The sequence below is a fragment of the Pollicipes pollicipes genome, unplaced genomic scaffold, assembly GCF_011947565.3.
Source record: "Pollicipes pollicipes isolate AB1234 unplaced genomic scaffold, Ppol_2.1 Scaffold_4881;HRSCAF=5763_pilon_pilon_pilon, whole genome shotgun sequence".
NCBI classification, from domain to species: Eukaryota; Metazoa; Arthropoda; class Thecostraca; order Pollicipedomorpha; family Pollicipedidae; genus Pollicipes; species Pollicipes pollicipes.
Window position 1 is genome coordinate 17,127,445 of NW_023596576.1, and position 13,068 is coordinate 17,140,512.

Genomic DNA, 13,068 nt, shown 5'->3' on the forward strand with positions numbered 1-13,068 from the left:
GTACCGATGATACCAGTGCACAAATCCAGGGAGTGCTGTGGTACACTGGTCACACGCCATCTATTTTTTTAACACGTGCCTCCTCCCGCCTCTTTGAAGTCGTTCCTCCAAGAGGCAGGAGAAGGCCACATAAGCCCATTTTCAAGAAAAGTCCAAAACAAATCACTGCTAGCTACTATGGACATTACCTCCTTCGCTCCAGCAGGTGACGGATCTAGCATTTATGAGCCATTACTGCGGCACACTCCACCTGCCCTGACAAAGAAAACGGCTGTCTGCCTCGCCGATATCGTGAGACGTACCTGGAACATTCCCTCCGAAAATAGCACAGAAATCTATATTCGTTGGCGATTAAACTGACTTAATGTACACGGGAAACTCTGCCACGTCTCACAAACTTAGGTCTGAGTGGTGTGTGTGTGTGTGTGTGTGTGTGTGTGTGTGTGTGTGTGTGTGTGTGTGTGTGTGTGTGTGTGTGTGTGTGTGTGTGTGTGTGTGTGTGTGTGTGTGTGTGTGTGTGTGTGTGTGTGTGTGTGTGTGTGTGTGTGTGTGTGTGTGTGTGTGTGTGTGTGTCTTCGAGGCTTTACGACGCACTTTCACAGCTGCTGAGGCTATATGGCGTCACTTGCCTCTCACCTGACAGGAAGGGCGACCATCACTGGAAATCGAAACCCGTCCCTCGGATTTCCCAGCGCATATCTACATCATCGGTATCCCAGATCAGTGACAACGTGTTGCCAATCAAATTCTTTCAACGAAAAACTGCAAAATTCATGTAACATTTGAGAAGCTGCCCTGATGCAGTTGTCATTTCCTCCTAGACCAAAAGCAGAGCCGGCTCGACATCAGTACCCTGAATTGCTCTCACACCCGCACAATACGTCCAGCACAACCAACGGCTCACACATGCAGGACGTCGCATTTGAAATGGCAATCGTAAGAGTGCACTAAGGATATGAAAGGTAGACCAAGTACGCGATTTATGGAACGCATTGTCGAAAATGATCAGAAATTTGGACTGGTGTCTTTCCCACGGCCAGTGTGGTCTGGGAGCCAGACATGGAGGTCTCTCCACGCGCCTAGTGGCCAAACATGTTGTAAGGCATCAGCAGGCGCCGGCAATTACGCATTTTGGATAAGAACGTTCTTGTTCAGGGGGCCGCTGTGCGGGCGTCTTGCTAAGCAGATGGACACTGACTTAAAACAAAAAACCGAAGGCTTATAAATATGTTATATTATGAAACATGTTCATGCATGTTTCCATATCTGTCACAGATCTTTTGAAATCGATATTTCAAATAAAACACGTGGCTTATCGCAGCCACTTAAGCCTATCTCACTCGCTTATCTCCAAGTGCCGTGTCGAGATCTTAGTCTCCATAATCCTTTCCGGGAAAGGTGCACTCATCGTCCTTGTTTCAAAACCTTTCTTCGCAAAGCCCAGCTCGAGTCTCCCGAGCAACTACTGCAACTGCCACACGTCTTCACAGGCTCAATTCTGGACGCCCACCGCCCGCCGCTGTGTTTACGCTTAGCCCGCGATCCATTAGAACTTTCGCTTCTCTATAAGCCTCTTAAGACATCTTCCACGACACTCGTGGCGGTCTGAAATCTCCCGTGATGTCTTCGTTTTAACAGATTACAGACGGAATTCGGAAAACATTCACGTTCACGTTTTCAAGAATTGCAATATCTATTATGCTTGCACCTCACACACTCCGTTGTGTGCTGTAGTTTGCGTTATGTAAAATGTACGGAATGCTTTTCTTTTATCTTTCGTGGTTATTACCATGGCTTAATTTGATGATGAGCCGCAATTGGACCTAACCGCCAGGTTCGGTGCGGGATCCGGTGTCTCTGGATGACAAATCCATAGCATTCTCCGGGACCCGGCGGTCAAGCGCTATTGCCTAGGCAATAATCTGACAATTCTGTTCAGCCAGGTCCGACTTGACCAATAGTAAGAGGCCGATCGGCCAAATAAACCATAAGTTACTATATGATAGAGAATGTGAGATCATTTACATCATATATAAAGCAAAGAACCGCAAACAGGGCCATTTTGGGCATAGCGTGTGTTTTTTTACCGTCTTTGAGCGATACGACTTGGTTCCCCTCTTGGCTTTATGTCTTTTGGAAGCATATGTTTTCGCAAAAATGACTGATAGTTTAATAATTATATTTCGCGCGGCATGGTAATGGATATCCCTGGCCTTGTTCCACTTTTACGTTTTCCAGTGTGACCGAAACGCTGGGAGCGGTTCTAGCTAAACTCTTGATCATCCAGAAGATTCATATCAGTTTGTCCGCTCCCTGCGATCATCGTTGCGAGCTGTATGGTCACCTGTTCTTCGATATTGATACCGTACAATGAATTTTCATGAAGTGCATAAATTGAACTGACCAATGCATGTAACCGGCCGGAACGTGACGAGGAACAGGCCACGTGACATAAGATCCCTGAGCTTCTTGTTCCCTATTGCATGTGCCATTTTTGCCTACGTAGGACACATGTGATGAGAGGCTTCCCGCCAATAAATGGGAGCAATTTTAATGACTTGCAAAATTTTTTCTCAATAGCGAAGAACATGGTATCACCCACTCATCCAGACGAAGCAACCAAATGCAAAAGAACATGGTGCATGGTATGCCCGCCTCCTCCGCTATATTGTCAATGCAACCGCTCTTAGCTTAGTGTAATTATCCCTGAATTAAATTATGTAGAGCACCCACTGTCACTTGCCCTTGAAGAACCCGCCATTTCAAATTCGTTTCCACATAGGCTCAGTCGCGTCCATCCCCTCCTACATTTGTCTGGTATGATATATGTGTTCTGCAAATGAGCGGTCTCAAAACAGCCAGACACGATTCGTGATGAACGAACGTTATAATCCGGCTTAAGGTTGCTGCGTGTGACGAATGTCTGGAATTGGTAACTTGTTTTCTATCCACTTCCGGGAAGCGTACGGGATGCCGGTTCATGTTAGCGGGGGACACGCGGTCAGACAGCCACTGGTAGCAATCAGTCGTCGTGCGCCAGACGGCAGTTGCTTGTTCATGGCGATGCGTTCCGTATGAGTCGAGTGTATCTCTGTTGTACCCATCCGCATTCTGCCGTGCTAAGACACTTGCTGTATGTCCACGGACCGAAAAAGTGCTACAGAACTGTGACAGGTGCAGTCACACATGTCTGTCGACGAGAAGGCATCGCATACTTTTTGCGAGAAACAAGCTGAAACAAACCGTCATTCACCAGTGAGACCCATCCAGCAGAAGCTGGTGATTCTAGAGCTAGGCAAGGATCCGAGTCTGGTCGGGTTCTGACTTGATTCCGAACTCATTAACATCTAAGACTCGCACTCAAGTGAAATGGTTCATTTCACAGATGCAGCAGGGTCAGACTCGAACCCGTGGCTGACAATGTAGCGTGCTCGGCCTGCAAACGGGCGGCGTATGCACCCTTTCTATGCGACAGGCGAGCGTGCATTTCGAACGTTATAGGAGAAAGTAGAGCTCGAGGGGTTCTGTTGCGACTCGATTCTGATACTGAAGATTCAGAAAATTATGTAAGCCTGCGAGTTTAGCTCAGGCTCATCCTTCAGTCTGTCGTCTTTTTCTCAATCTTCGGGGTGTCACGCTGGAAACACGCGAGGGGTAAGGAGCCTGGGCTCCCCCGACCGGGTCATGTCATGAAACGTACATGTGTCACAGCTGAGGCCGCCGCTGTGACCTTGTTACCTCTCTGTCCAGGATATTCGTTCAAAAAGACTGGGCAGCATTAAGATTGTTCTTAGTGCGGTGCAGGGGTCATCCTGGACCGCCGCAAGTTTGACCACGTATCCGACCTGCTGCAGACGCTCCAGCGGGTGACTGCAGCAGGCCGGCGGATCACAGCCTGTCAACTTCGCGCACATCTGCCTTCCTAATTCTGACTGATGGACAAGTGCGATTCTCCAGCCTTCGAGTCCGTGTCAACGCCACATGAGAAAGGGTGACCAGGCAGGGCAAGTTGCTGCACCTCCCCAGGCCGCGGTCAGAGGCCGGGAGGGCGCGGTGTGGGTACCGAGCCTCGGTCACGCACGGCGGGTTGGCGGATGACATCCGGCCTCTGTTTGTTAGGACTGCAGTGTGGCGAAGTTCAGCCACTTTGGTGCCAAGGATACCGCATGTGTTCATGCTATCGCGCATGTACGTTGGGTTCTACTGCCTGTTGCCCCTCCCCTCGCTCAGGATCGACCAATCAGCATAAAGACGGATGGCGGTCAGCCCAGCATCTGTGGACCTGCGGTGTGTCAAACCGGGCGGGCAGGTCAGGTGAGGGTTCGCGGTCAAAGGGCGACGCATCAACAGCAAAGAGAGCATGGCAGAGGTGGAGGCGGTGGGTGAGACCGAGGCCTGATGGCGTAAATTCACACTGATCTCCACGAAACTAAACTGTACGATTTTTACCACGTTGCCAGGCTGTGAAGCTGCAGCAATTGGCTGCTAGTCGGGTTGACGTTATGGCTTATGATCCACTTAGTCTTGTCTTGTTCTGTCCTGCCCTATTCTGTCAATCTTGTATGCGTGGACTGTGATATGTATGTCCAGGCAAGTGCATGTGTTGGCCTTGTACCATGACCCTGAGCAGGAATGTCCACGTGCTCGCTGGAATGCTTTATGCCTCTGCAAATACAAATGCAATTCAATAAGGCTACAGTTGGACGTAGCCATGTCAGAACGACGATTTATGCAGCGCGCAGCGAGCGAGGTGATTGTGAAGTTCTGAGAATATTTTCTCACCAGTTTGAATTTAATAGACTGCTTTCGCTTCATCGCCAGAACTACATGGAGAAGTAACAAGATTAGTGGAGATTGATTTCGCTAGTGGTTTCTGGATGTAAATGATAAAATTTATAGCGTTTTTTTCATAATGTGACGAATGGTCTTCCTTCATGTATCAAGGTTAAGACTTCTTTTGTCCGCCTTGTTGTATTTCCGACGTGTACTGCTTCGTGTTCCGTGAGTTTTTATAATTTTGGATAGTGTATGACGCGTTTAATCAAGAACTTGTATGTACATGACCATGTCATGGCATGACCTATGACATTTTGCCAATAAAAATGTTCTTGGTCCTAAGCCTTCATCAACGAAAGTTCGTTCATAGGAAGTAATGCAGTTGCAAGCAGCCACCATAAATATATGGAGTAATTAGCATCCATAAGTCAGGAGTAGCAGATTGCTGGTGAAAATCGGTGGACTGAATGGCGCCGCCGGTGCACGCCAACACTTGAGGCCAACAGGACTGCCGTCACAGATCTATTGTTGGCTGGAGCTTGTAATGGCGTGCCTACCGCTTCAGCCTACAACCAGGTGTCGGCAAGAAGCAGCGCACGTGCAGAGATCCGGGTGAGATTTCGAGCGCCTCGTCTCTCTTCGGACGCCAGCCTTGGACGGGGCAGTGTGGAGCCGATTTCGTCGCCTCACACCTCTCGCCGCGACCATCTCGTCAGCGATCCGTTTCGCTAACGGCAAACTTGTGATGACCAAGACTGCCGCGGGCCAGTTAGGGGACGCCCGGCCAATTGACGACTCCGACTCGACGACCTCGCCAGCGCCGTCGGGCGCGCAGGGTCGCGGCGGAGGTGTCGTCTGGCTGAAGAATGTCGGCGTACGTCAGCCCCTGTCAGCGATTCTGCGTGATCAACGGAGAGCCGCTGTGGATGGTGCAGTTGGACTAGTTCGGCGATTCTGGCCGAGAGTGCTGTGCCGCCCGGCTGCGGAGGCTTCGGGTCTCAAAGGGCTGACCTTTCGATTCACGTCTGTAATAATCCGGCAAAGTGGTAATCAGAGCGGCTTCGAGCTGTCCGGGCACCGCAAACGTGACAACGCCGGCACCGTAATATACTTTGGAATGCGGAATAACGCTTCCCTGCGTCATTTGACTCTGCGATGTTCTGTTCTCAGCTGGCGTTGCGCACCCCGTATTTGTAGTATGGGGAATACTGCGCTGGAGGGGTTTGAGGTGGATGTTCGAGGTGCTAGCGAGCTGGACACGAGACGTATTCGTAAGCTTGCTATCGGAAAGAAAGGCCTTTAGCTCCTTTTTTTCTTTTGTTGCTTTGTTCTTGATCATTAGACCAGCTTGAATCGACGAGTGCTCCCAGTATAACCGATGTTTGTGGTGTCGTGTCGTTAAGCCAGAACCTCCTGGCATCTTAAAGGTCGACAACTCAGCAAAACAGCTGCGAACTCATTAGGTCTCTGCAAAGTCGCACTACGCACTGTGACTAGCCTCTGAAATGGGTGACCTCCCATATATGTGCCTGCATGAGCACTGTGCAGCCACAAAGTGCTGATTCATCGACCAAAGAAACACTCACAGAAATAGAGCACACTGACCCTGCAATGGGATAAATCATGGCAATCAGGTGTCCCTTGGTGGTGTGCAGGTCGTAAGGTCGACCGGCCTGGCCGAGAATGACCGTGGAGGTCGCTGCCCCCGAGCTAGGTGGCTGGTCGTACTTACTCGTGTGGTGGCTGTAGTTTTGCGTGTCCAGCACCTCCACCTTGATGTCGTAGTGGTCGTGGGTCAGGTCGGGGCTGACCTCAATGCCTGGCGTCTCCCATTCGTACACCACCTCCTCGGTCCGGTACGAGTCTGGCGACACGCAGCGGACAGTGGCACTGGCAGCTGGGGCAGCGTGTGGGGGGGGGGGGGGATCATACACTACCTCCTCGTCCGGCACGAGTCTGGCGACACACAGCGGACAGTAGCACTGACAGCTGGTCCGCCAACGAGTCTAATTGAGTCTGACAGAGCATGACACACAAGTTTCACGGGCAGTGCGGGAGGGGGTCATACACTACCTCCTCGGTCCGGTCCGAGTCTGACAGCACTGGGTGAACCATCAGTGGCACGGAATAGCCCCAGGGTTACAGCGCATATTACGCATGTTACACCACCTACGCACCTTGAATGCCTGACACGACGCCGAACTGGATAAGATAAGATTGGTGCTTAAACAATCGGAAACATAGTACAGTTGGCTGGATAAGTCAGCAAATCGCTGCATGAAATAAAAGCTTCGGCAACGAAGCCACACGCCAGCGAAAATCGCTATCTCCTGGCGAATTGACCTGATGGCACCGAGTATTTCGCCAGCTAAAACTACCCGCGGATTTGCTGTCCCCCTGCTATCTAGTAATACGATATTACACAGGCTCTTCTACCCTTCGACAACTATATATATATATATATATATATATATATATATATATATATATATATATATATACATGGGGTTTCTGTGGACGTGGCATGGTCCAGAGCCAGAGGTCGGATGGGGAATTTAGGGATGGGGCATTTTGTGAGTGTTAAACTATTGTTAAAAACAGAATAGTAAAATAATGTCTGCTTTTTTGTAAAATAACGTGGTCAGGACAGGCCGCTAGATGGTGTTTGATTTTCTCCCCAGGTCTCTCGATAGCGTGCATTAACATGACACTGGCACTTTCTTTGTGGTAAATCAATCAAATTTATCGACAGATTTGCGTAATTTCTGACCTGAAGTGATATGTCAGGACGCGGAACAAAGAATCACATGGTATAAACATACTGTATCTGACAATTCCACTTTTCATTATGCGTTCACTTAAAAGCCTTACGTCTTCAGGGAATGCTGGCGACCCATGTGCCAGAGAATCCTCCGATTAATTTCATAAACGAGCGCTCGGACCCAGCCATAAGTGGCGATACATCTTGTTTCGCGCTGGCAGGCCATGTAGTGTTTGACGCGAGTCGTAAAACATTGCCCATTCATAACTCAGCCCGACGGATAAGGGGGTCAAGAAGCAGCTGCCTGACCATGAGATGTGCCCTCACAGCGCTAGCCTCCAAGGATCACTTCCCTGACTATGGATCGCGCCGGGAATCGAATTAAACTGAAAGAAAATTTTCTTAAAAGAATTGAACTAACTGTTTCAGTGGCGTGGGATGGATGAGCACGTCACCTCCTCAAAATATGAAATATGTTCCCAGCCACATGTGGTTTATCATTTTATGGCAGCATGAGCTGTAATATGTTGAATTTGACTGAACTGAAAGCAAATGAGCGGCAAAATTGGCATAATGGAATGAGCCCTTTGAGTTTGATAAATGCAAAACGGAGAGATGGCAATTTTTACTTGGCAAACTAGGTTACACCGGATCCTAACAATGCTACCCATGAACATACCAGCGACAAAAACATTTGATAATGAAGAGTTTATGCGTTCACACATCTGTTCACATCTTTCTAAGCATCAGTTTTTTGAAGTGCTGCATGCTCAGTCGATCAGATATCATAATCATCTCTCGTCGCCGAGTATCCTGCACGGGCATGGGGAGCGGCTTATTTGCTGTCGGCCTGTAGTGGAATGCGCTGCTGATCAGTGCCGCCGCTGGAACACTCGGTGCAGGGGTAAGGGCAGCAAACTGGGGATAAGTCATGCTAGAAGTGTCATGTCACAGAGCATGTCACGTGCACTGCATAACATTCGCCTGCAATCAATGGATTTTATCCTCAACACATTTCGTGCTAGGTTGTATTTACGTCGCGGAAAGGGAATATTTTTAATCTTATGATTATGTATTTTATATAACGCCTTGGCCTGGCGCCATATTCACCAAGTGATGCATGGTGGCGTGGAAAAAACTGGAGTCAACTTGCTAAAGGCTTTTTGTTTCATCTGCTGGAAACAGGTTCAGGGTAGAGAAAAGCCAATTATCGATGCTGAGCCAGCACGTCATTTTACTTCACGTGCGGATAACACTACTGCACGTGTACATTGCATGACAATCAATTTTTAAGCTCTCTCTTTGGTTGCACGCCAAGCGTACTGAAGAATAAAACTATTACATGAGTGGTGTGTGGGGGGGGGGGAGGCAGTATAGTGTCATGGCCGTTGCAACTTTTGTCACCCAAAACGTGATGCATTTGATTTTGGTTTGTAAGACTGAACTTAGATGTAATGTCTAGGATCTGAACTGACCTAGTTTAAAAAGAGTATACCACCTTTTTGGTACTTTTCAGTCATGCTTACATCAGACGCGTAAGATTTGAACAACAATACCCATTTTCTCGAAATGCTTCTGAATGACTCAGAAGTTTGATTTAAAGTAGCCAACCCAGAGGGAGAAATCTCATTTGACTACCTGCTCACCACAAAGAAGCACATTTAATTGCCTTCATTTTTCAAATATGTGTGTTCTTTAAGGTATGCAACACACTAGCGGTTATAATGTTTGTGTAATAAATGCTACGAAAGCTTGAAACACTATTTAGACAAAAATAGGTGCGAACATGAGGATATCATCTCACGAATTCAACGAAACGTTGTGCTACGGCTATCGTTTCTCTCATAGATTGCACTCATATCGCGTTCGCCCCGTGGCTCTTTTCGAGACGCACTTTGGCTTTGAGAATGCGACTATCCCACGACCCATATGATGCACTGGTTCAAACTTAAACCAATACGCTTCTCGGTAACAAGCCCTCGCTCGCTGGGTAAATCATAAACATTCTTTTCTTTCGTAAACGTAAACTTTGTTTTCCTTCGCACCTGTAGAGGTGCGCACGGAGGTTGCCATGACGACGGCAGTCTCGACAGCAGGGAAGAAGTGTAGTGTTGTTACAAAGCGTCACCAGCGTAATTTGGGCTAGAAAGCAATTTAAATTATGTCCTCATTATGCCTTGACGGTACTGCAGTGGCATTACTCCCATCACAAGTCTATCGCTCTAGCTTACGCTTTCTTTCTCAGTGGTCTTCACATATCATTCCAAAAGGCGACTAACTCTATTTATATCTAAAAAACGTTCCCTCTTCTCAGATTTGAATTTGCATGTGCGCTGTCGGCGATTCGTTAGGTCAGTCGGCGTCCATACCGATTTGCACTTCAAGCTCTTTAACTGAAAATGCTCATGTATTTTTGTAACAATAGTTGTGCAAACCAATCATAAACTGTAGCCTGATATGTCGGGTCAAACCGTGCATAAGCTAGAACATTTTCTTCTTCTGTAAACTGCTGTAAAAGTATAAGAATCACAGGCGAGAGCTTGCCTATATTTTCTGATAACCATGTGTCCATAACCACGCACCATAGTTCGTTACCATAGTCCTTCCCGATGACTCAGTTCGTTCGAGCGCCTGCCTTCTGATCCTTCCCCCGTGGCGGGGTGAGTTCGAGCCGCTTTAAGCGCTCGCTTTTTGCCGTTGGCAGGTATGAGCTGCGACTGGTGGCCAGCGACCGCGCTTGAGGTAAGATGACGCCAACGGGCAGGACGGACCGCGCGAAACATTGCAGCACGTTAAACTTCCGCCACAGATTTTTGCCGTTGACATGGAATTGCGCGATCGGTGGTAAGGGTCCGGACCCACGCAACAAGCATTGATAGCGTGAGCTCTGAACCCATCAATCTGTCCATGAAAAAAATGGGATCAGTTATAAAAACACAGCGAACCAGGCACAGTTTTCTCACCGCTGCACCCCTTTACGTAGAATGTTTTGGCGCTCGCCCTGATTCGCCGTTTTTCTAAGGCTGAGTGATAGGCGGCGTCAATGTGACCCCAGCCGTTTTCAAACTTAGAAAGATAAGGCCTAGAAAAGCACGCGAGTGGTTTAGTCTCAGCGGCATCTCGTGATCGGTAGCAAGCTGAATGTTGCCATGTCATAATTAACCCGATTATGTTAAGTCAAAAGGCCGAATGTTCTTGAAAATCAATCTTTTCAGCTTAACACGCTCATAGGTGCGAGATAATGCATGGTAGCGCCCAAGTCTGTATGGACGTGTACCTTGTTCAATTCGGAGTACAATGATATGTAGTTCCATGCATTTTTTTTTTTGGGGGGGGGGGCATATTTATGGTGTATAGTTCCGTGATTGCAACAGTGTCAGCCCTGCGTGCGCGCAGGCCGAGGAATCGCCCGTCACCGCCCGACGCGCGCGCAGGCCGTAGCTCGCAACGCGGTGTTCCTTAAACCTCACCCTTCCGAAACCAGAAATGTTAGAGACGGGCTTTTGATGTAAATAAACGCTCAACAGATTATTTATAGGTTGCTGAAAATTTCGGCGCAACTTCACGACATGGCGGAGAGGTATCATAAAAAACCTTAGAGGTAATGTTAACCCCTCCCCTATCGCATGAGGGTTAAGCATTGAAGGAAGTTTCTTTCGAACTGCCTTTGCTTACCTCCTGCCTCGTGCACTGCAGCCGAATATCATTTTCATTATTTTATTTTTAGAGCCCCATACAGTGGCCCTCGATCGTTACGTTTTCAGCCTGTCCATTGTCAAAGGCCTTTTAGTGCTATCATCCGACTTGGAGAGCCGGCGATACTCATCAAACTCGGTGATGCGTAATGTTTCTGCCGCGCTGATATTGCGATGGCCTTTTCTATCGTGAATAAAAACGTCATATAGGGCTCGCCAGCTGTGTGGACTCAGACCGGAAGTCCTGTTCGTGTTGACCCAGTGTTGCCGGTGGGGTCAAACAGTCCCAGCGCACGCTAGCGTTCATGACTACATCCGGCTGTTGGGCCGTCTTGCCGTCGAGTCGGTTTCACGGTAGCCGCTGTGGATGTAACGTTTGGTCAACTTGTTGGCGATGAGAGCACTCAACCAAGCGCAAAAGGCAGGTGGGACACTCAAGTGATAGTTCAAGCGATCACATTGTTATTAGTAGCATACCACAGACTTTGAGCAAACTATTTACAATATTTATCAATCTCTCAATGTTCTCAAATTTCTGATCCTCTTAATGTAGCCGTGAAAATTTCATCTTAAGCGAGGACAACGACCAAACCGGCAGCTTAAGACTGTAATCGAAATTCCGTGACCTGGCCTGTCATGACGAAAACACAAATGGGGGACTTTTTCAGTTTCAGGGCGCTCCTTTAACTTTCCGGCCGCTCGACAATATGATAAGAGCCAACAATCATTCTGTTAGTTTTTTGTATTAGTAATTTGCTTTGCAAACCGTAAAAACAAGTTAACATGTCGTTTGACGGTGCTTCAGTCAACATTGTATTTTCACCACTTGTTTCAGTGCACATTTTCATATTATAAAATCAATATTTTTAATCAGAATTCATCCTGCATCTATCACTCATCTTCAACATCAGAGATGTAATTTGAATCGAAAACGATTGCGCACATTAATTGTCCCGTGATACATTATGTAGCGAAACATTCGGTCACATCAGGTCAAACGTGAAGCTGTAAGCCAACTTGAGAGACAAAATGATTAGCTGGCCCTTTGACGCAAGGCCAGCGATATGGGAACGATAACTGATCTTGCGGGTTTTGCACGTGACTCAGGGCACAAAATATACTTTATACTATGAAGGCAAAATGGTTCAATTCATTCTACATTCTAAACCGCCAAGTCGCATTGACACCACGCATTGATCTCTTGGAACAAAATTGGTTCGTGGATTCTTTCGCGCCTGAAAGTGTCACATGTCGACGCGTCATCATACAGGTAAATTTCAGTTTATAATTCAAGGCCACAAGTCACCTTCAGCATAAGGCTAACCTAGCCCACGATAAAGGCACATCAGGCAATTAAACGCTGATAGCACTTCTTAGCTGTAGAGCCTGCTGAATGCTTCCTGATTATTTTGGACCACAATCAGCGAAGAAGTATGAAAATTTTTAACGCGTCATTTCAGTCTAAAGGTTATCCTGAACGCGCCAATTTCATGACTAATTTGCTGATTACGCGTATTAGATATCACACAATACGGGCATAGATTTATGACTGCCTATACAATTCGACACATAACTATTGCGTCTAATTTTGCAATAAAACCGAAGCTATATTCATCTTTTTGACTCAGCATGACCTCAAAGACCCACATACCATAAAACATGCATAATAAAGAACATTTACGTCACTGTGTAGGTCATGTATATATATATATATATATATATATATATATATATATATATATATATATATATATACATATTCTTGCTTGCCTCTCTCTTTGTTCCTTTTCTGTCTCTTCCTCTCTCGCTCTCTTTCTCTCTCTCTCACTCCCTTTC

The 13,068-nt window shown here is 47.3% G+C and overlaps 1 protein-coding gene across 1 annotated transcript in view; it reads right to left on the reverse strand.

Moving 5' to 3' along the window:
• The window catches only part of LOC119100054 (gamma-aminobutyric acid receptor subunit beta), a gene marked incomplete at its 3' end in the record, with an annotated part of 104,743 nt that overhangs the window by 47,441 nt on the left and 44,234 nt on the right, over window positions 1-13,068 (reverse strand). Inside the window, 2 exon segments of the mRNA XM_037223169.1 lie at window positions 5,758-5,801; window positions 6,509-6,640. Coding sequence (XP_037079064.1) covers window positions 5,758-5,801; window positions 6,509-6,640 — 176 coding nt within the window.